The 7,001-nt window shown below is 45.0% G+C and overlaps 1 protein-coding gene across 1 annotated transcript in view; it reads right to left on the bottom strand.

Moving 5' to 3' along the window:
• Positions 1-6,192: 6,192 nt before the first annotated feature.
• Positions 6,193-7,001, bottom strand: part of LOC104507464 (Golgi integral membrane protein 4-like) — a gene marked incomplete at its 5' end in the record, with an annotated part of 25,124 nt that continues 24,315 nt past the window's right edge. Inside the window, one exon of the mRNA XM_010148759.1 lies at positions 6,193-6,303. Within this exon, the coding sequence (XP_010147061.1) occupies positions 6,193-6,303 (111 nt within the window). The remainder of the gene's footprint in view (positions 6,304-7,001) is intronic.

The raw sequence follows: 7,001 nt of genomic DNA, 5'->3' as shown, positions 1-7,001 counted from the left end.
TTCTTCACTGTTACCCACTTGGAAATACAAGGTCTACAGATCACTATATACATTTTCTGTAAAAGTATTTATTGTCATATAGAAGTTCATAACAAAATTAAGATTCTGAAGCCTATTTTTATTTCATAGCCTAGACCAAAACCACACCCAAATCTTACACCTTGGACTTCATTGAAGGTGTTACTTGAATATATACAAAGTGTAATGTGCAGCAGCATAGAACTTGTTTAAACAGCTTTGTTTTCTGATGCACTGAACATAAACATGACCAAATGGTCTCGTATCAGGACGCTTTTTCATGTCTGAAAACTTGCCTTTTTAAGGTCTGTGGTTTCTTAAGGAAATCTTTAAACATAAGTTAACAATACCGAATATTGTATGTTATTTCCACATCTAGTTTTTAACCAAATTTCATGTCGTAGGGAGGGTGCCTGTTAGCCTATAGAAAGTTGCTAGAAATCTCTTGATACCAAGGGGTATCAATAGGAATCCATGAAAAAAAAAAAATAGGAGAGCATAGAAAAGGATGCTGAAGTTGCAGTAATGGCTGGTCTCCTCAGAAAACACTTGGTTATCACAGAATAATAGGAGGTGCTGTGCTGCTGAAGGCACTTCTTGGTGGCTGAGGCAAACTTACCTGTGGAAGTTCCAGCTAGGATGCAACACTGAAGACCCGACAGCCCTTTCGAGAAACGTGTGCGTGTTCAGGAGATGCTTGGGGCCAAACCAAGCAAGTTTTGCCTCCTTAAACTTCGTGCAGTTCTTCTAACTGCTGTTAAGAGCAGATTGCACTCCGGAGCTGCCATTGTTTCAGTGATGAGGGAAGAGAGCTGGCACCAGCCTCTGATGTTGCTTATGATTTGCAATGCACTCCGAGTTCTGCTGTTGAGAGATCCACAGAAGGGTCTGGCATTTGGTACAGGAAAATGGTTGGCACAGCAGTGAAGATGCCTGACTGCATGTGCCACTTCACTCAGCTCTGGACTTAATTCCATACTTACATTTCTAATTGTGGAAGAGGGAAAGAACAAGGTAACCGGAGATACCGCAATTCATGGAAAGCTGTTCAATCTGAGGATGCTTCTACAGAAGAGCAAACAGACCTAAACGATCATGCAAGCTGTTGAGTATATCCATGTGCCATCACTGTCATCCTCAGACCTTTTGGCTTATAGGTGTACCCTTGTGCTGGAAAGCCAGAGTTTTCTTTATAACAAGACATCTGGATAAACACATATCCCTTTGATTTCCAGGTTTTCTTCAGGCACATGAAGGATACAGAACACCCCAATCCCTGTCAGTGATATTTATGCCTACCTCACATTTTCCATGAATATTGATATTCTCTAAGACTAAAGCAGCACAGAGTTCAGCAAAATTGGCAGACTTCACTCCAGAGGTGGTCAAGTGTAAAATGGCACGGAGAGGTTGGTGTAGGTGAAAAGATGGACATTATTGCAAGGTGCAAAGAAGGAATGAGCACTGAAGGATGTTCATTCCCTGGCAGGCCTATACTCCATCAGTCTAGGTTAGACTTGTATTTAATCCCTAAGTTTTACAACAACCAGTCTCACTCAAACTGTATAGAATATGAACAGCAGTCATCCTTAGAAACAACTGTTATTCTTAAGCAAGTCATATATATAATTGGAAAAGAGGACATTCTTCGTTTGGGGATATGCAGACTGTACACACCTACAGTATGCAAGGGTTTAGGACATTTTCTCCAACTATTTCGGGTGTCTTAGAGAAAACATCTCATTTAACTCCTATGAGATTGTCATGTTTTAACCCCTAAAAAAACACCATGTAAATAAGTGAGCCTAATAATCCCAAACAGGTTTCTAAGCAAGAAGTGGATTGCAGAGAAGTAGGCTTCATTAAACAGGGATTTCATTTAACTAATTGATAGGCATGTTTTCCTTATCCATGCCTTCACTTGTAAGGGCACAGAATGTACTATTAATTCTACTCATTTGGCTAAAAATGTGGCCAAACTACCTAATACTCTGACATCGCATGGACCCTGGAAATATTTGTTTACAAAAACGTGATCTATATCATCTTGATAGACTCCAAAAGAAAATAAAGAGCAACCCATCAAAAAATGTGTAACAACACCAGGAGTTAATGACACCTTATCCTGCACTGCATCCTTTGGCCTTGCACTAGGTCTCTAAACAAAGGAATTATTTATGCAAGAGACAAGCAAAACCACATGCTTTGGCTTGGTCAGTCTGCCAGCAGTGGTTTCATACAAATACTCTGTCTCATTGTTTGCTCTCTTAGTAATCCAGCTGTTTCCTAAGACCTTCTTCTGTGCCCCAGTCTGTGCAAAACTCAGCCTGGACTTCTCATGTACACTGCTTCAACCGTTTGCCACTCAGGCAAAACACTTCTTTGCTTTAAGCAGTGAACCCCCAGGCAGCGTATCAAAGTCGGTATCATCCCATATTGCTTTACAGGCCTTCAGCCAGACCCAACACCGCAGGTTTTCTGCTTTTCTGGTTCTCTTCCACTTGGGTTTACTGTCTCCTGTTCCATCTCCTGCTAGAGGAAACAGGGAACTAGTGCTCAAATGGGGGCAAACCGCTATAGGCCAGGAAAGGAAGCGCTAACCATCCACGGCTAACAATTTATGCAACACTGTGCTAATTTTAGTCTTGGATACAGCCAGGGCAGCCAGTCCCTGGAGCAGCGATGCTTAGCTTTCAGCTAAGGGCATCATGCAACATATGGTTGCTAAAGCATTCTCCTAGCAGGGAGCTTTACATTTAGGGCTGAGTTGCTACAGTTCCCTCCAAGTCATAACTTTGAGGATTACTCATCCTAGACATGCAAAAGCAGACAATTTACCTCCTAATTTAGACAGCTCTTGCAGTCTCTCTGAATCAGCATGCAGCTTCACCCCCACTGGCGTTTCTATTTCCAGCACTTGTTTCACTTCCAGTAAGGTCTGAACTACGTACTCTGACAGTCACAGCCTAAGAGGAGCATGGAAGAGGAGTGAATGAAATTCAGCAGGCAGGTAGCTGTACTACATCTCTCACTGGGGCAGCTTGGGCGTGCAGGTTTGAAGCTTATGCCACAAACTCTGCTGGTCATTGATCTGTCATTGACTTGTAAAACAAGGACATCTTACCGGCCCAGCTGAGAACTGGAGGCATTTTTGATCAGGATGCATCTGAACTGATAACTGCAACTCCAGCTAATCTATTCTGAATGTGCTATTTCTAGCAGACGGTGGAGGCTGAGAAGTATTGCATCGTACAGCAAGGTTGGTAATGTAAAACACTAACACAGCATTAACCATTTCAAGTCATTTTGGCTATCTTAAACCCCGTTACAGTTTTGAGGTGAGTTCCTTAGTGGGTGCCATGAGCAGCTATGGCACTTGGTTAATAGACCTGTTCCTAGACTCCCTGGAACAGCCTCTGGCTGCTGTTCTGCCTCTGGCACCTTTGTCTGTTCTGCCCACAGAGATACCAAGCAGTACGATGAGCACCTAGAACAGCATTTGTCTTCTCTGGGATCTCTACACACAGAGGCCTGGATACCTCTACACTTAAAGTGGGCTATTTGAGGGAGTTACACAAAATGGAAAGATCAGAAAACTATTTATAAACTGGGGTTTTGCTGAAGACCTCAAATGAAATAGCTTAAAGAGGAGCTAGACCGCTCTTGGATTTCTGATCCAAGAGAAAGCTGGGAGGGGGAAAAATAAAAGCAGTACATAGAGAATCCTCTGCAGATTGAATATTCCTTTCCAGGCCTGAGAATGCTCTTCTTAAGCAGTGGGCTGCAGCTGAACTGCTGTTGACAACAGCTCTACAGGGACAACGGCTGTAGTCTCCTGCCTTCGACTTTACCTTAGCTGAGCCACGGTGCTTAGGCATGGCTGCAGCTAGAACTCTGTAGGCCAGAGCTCTCAGCTCATGTCCTCCCAAAAGCCAGTATCACCAGTACTCCCCTGTGAGGATTTCTGCATTCTCACATGGTTTGGAACGCACAGGTTCTTCATGGTTTCGGTGCACAAGCACATCCCAATTTCAGCGAGCAGCATATCAGGCCTGTGAGGCCCTTACATGATTCTAAAGGACTCTGAAATAACCAGCAGTACCATCCAGCTGACCTGCTGCTGTACCTCTAGAAAGGGCAGCATCTGGAAAAGCAGAGTTCTTGTTGCTTCCACACAAAGCAAGCACAGAGCCAACCACATTAACTACTCCAGTTTACCCCAGAGTTCGACTTGCACCACTGATTGTGCTAGTAAGAAACAAGCAGAATAAAAAAGAACCAAAAAGTCTTTTGACCTGTTAATTTCAAGCTCCATTAGAACTCTGGAAGAAAGCACATCAATACTGTGTGAATGAAAAAGACCAAGCTTATTGCGGGGTACACTGTTTTCCCAAGTGCCTAAAAATGCTTACAAAATATGCCTCAAAACAAGGGATTCAAAAAGCTTAACTAATTCAAACAGGGAACAGAGATCCCCGCTCTGATCATTTATCAGGTCACAACATTAACCACAAGCTGCATTTGCTGAATGAGGTCCCAGAGTCTGGGACTTCTGACACGGAGACGAGGAAGTAGCCGACAGCTCAGATGCATGGGTCTTGCACAAGGTAGGAGATATGACAGCTCTGCCCCATTCATATGACTAAACCAGGTCCCATGTTTTGAGATACCACAATGAAGCCCATTCTGCTTTCAGCTGCCCACATTTTAAATGCCAGGGACTCCAGCTGACTCATTCCTACGTTTGATCTGAGGTCAGACAAGATATGTTTTGGAGACTAAAAGTGAAGCGCCACAGATTTCAGTCAACAGAACACTAGATATACCCAACTTGGTGATTAAAAACAGGCCTTCTCTAGACGGAGCAAAATTTATCTTAGCTCCCTGTCAAATGTTGGAAGACTGGAAAGAAGCTGAACAGGATGCAATTGTATTGGTCTGGTTCCAAATATTCCTTCATATCTACCAGCGTGAATATTCCTTACTTTTGTTTCCCTCTTGTGCACCAAATTTCATCCTTAGCAAGCCTTTCATGCTTGCTTGGGAATCATGAACAACCTAGGGCACCTAGGGAGGTGCCAAAAGCTGAGTGTATGTCAGGAAGATAGGGAGGGAAGAGATTATGGGCTTAAGAGGCAGATGCAGGCTGGGATATGCTCCAATACATTTTGCCGACAGCCTGAGGAGGGCAGAGTAGGGACAGCTCTGCTGGGAGGCTGCAGCTGCATCCCGCAGAGTGAGGTCTGAGCAAACACCCATCACAGAAATGGGTGTCTGCTCCCACCCCACTGCTTGCATTTGAAAACCAAGTAGTGAATAGTTTGGCCCTTCCCAGACTCTGTTCATGTCCCACTGGGGGCATCCACACCATCAAAATGCCAGACACAGTAAGAAGCATACCCCATTAGAGGGATGGGATGAAGCACTTCACAGCAATTGTGACAGTTGGTTGTGTTGGCAGTTGCTTGTGTGGTTAGTCCCTGTCACCATCGCAGGAGGGCCTGTCTTAGCTCTGGCCATCCCAACCTCCAGGAACCAGGAGCAGTGCCCAGACAAGGACTGGGGAGGCTCCAAGCCATTCGTATACACACACGCACGCACGCACACCGTCTGGCACATGGTCATTTCTGTTGGTGCTCGCGGTTAGGTATCAACCTTGCATCACTCTGGACAAAAAACAGGCTGACTTCCTCTCCACCTTACTCCCACGGGAGCCAAGGATGTTTTAAAGAAACACTACTGAGCAAAATATTTTATGAAGACAGATTCCTTTGTATTAGCAATCAGTCGAGTAAGTCCAGGGACCAGTTCAAACATCCCCCCGCGGCCCAGGGGTTAAAAAAAACCAACCAAAAACTCTCCAGCTTGGAAAGGGATAGGGAAAACAAGAGGGTGGAAAACACAATAAATCAAAAAATGCTTCTAAGAGAAGCAGCAGGATAAAAATAATTCCTAGAGTCTGAGAGCATTTCCATGCTATTGATCGGAGAGGCAGCAATGGCCCCACACGCATAGATGTAACGCACATCTGAACGCGCCCTGCTCAGTGCCTGTGAAGACAGTTATCTCCTCCTGCCTTTGTCTGTTCTGGGCAGTGTTAAATACAGCAGCCAGTTCCCAGGAGGAGTTCCCATCCCCTCATTCCTAGCGTACTCCATTTTCCTTCAGCATCTTTCAGTAATAGTCATCCTTTTTGCCATCAGCTCCCTGTACGCCTGCATGGTCCTTCTGGTCTTGGACAAGTTCCAGGTCATCATTGTCATCCACCTCACCTCCACGATCCTCCTGGGTGCAGAGGGAACAGCCAGGAAGGAAAAAAAAAATCAGCAAAGCCTGGAAAAGGGGACCCTAACAACACACCATGCTGCTTCTGAGTATATCTGTTCTACCATACCAGCCCAGCTTGGGACACTCACAAAAAACAGGGAAGAATCCATCTCTGCCAGGGACCTTTAGGTGTCATTGGCAAACCACTTAGCCAAGACGCAGGGCTAAGAAGCCTGCATTGCCATGATCAGCCTGTTCATTTTAAGCACATTGAGTATCCTGGCATTACAATGCAATTTTAACATCTCAGCCCATTGCCACACAAATAGAAGATATCCTACATCCACCACATTTAAACTGTGTAACAAATCCCACCCATGATGTGCAGCAGCCACCACAGCCTCCACTGGCACTTCTAGTTCCAACGATCCAGTTTACAAGCCAGGATCTACACACAGGGCAAGGATAGCTCCTGACATCAACTTTGCTCTGCCCGCCCCTTATTTCCCCACGCCTTTCATTCCCAGCAGGCAGCCCAAACCCTCAGTTCTTCAGCCCTCACGTTGAAAGCGCAGAAAAAGCCAGCAGCAGCCACTCACAAAGGACAGGGAGAGAATGAACAAGACTGGAAGAGGATCACTCATTTCTCTCTGTGCGAGCCAGAAGGCACCAGGGTATCCTCTCTAGTACTCATGCTCTCAATCTCTGGTGGCCTC

This window comes from Eurypyga helias, unplaced genomic scaffold (genome assembly GCF_000690775.1).
Source record: "Eurypyga helias isolate BGI_N326 unplaced genomic scaffold, ASM69077v1 scaffold48303, whole genome shotgun sequence".
NCBI lineage: Eukaryota > Metazoa > Chordata > Aves > Eurypygiformes > Eurypygidae > Eurypyga > Eurypyga helias.
The sequence above is the reverse complement of the archived record's forward strand: the minus strand, read 5'-3'. Positions and strand labels throughout refer to the sequence as shown.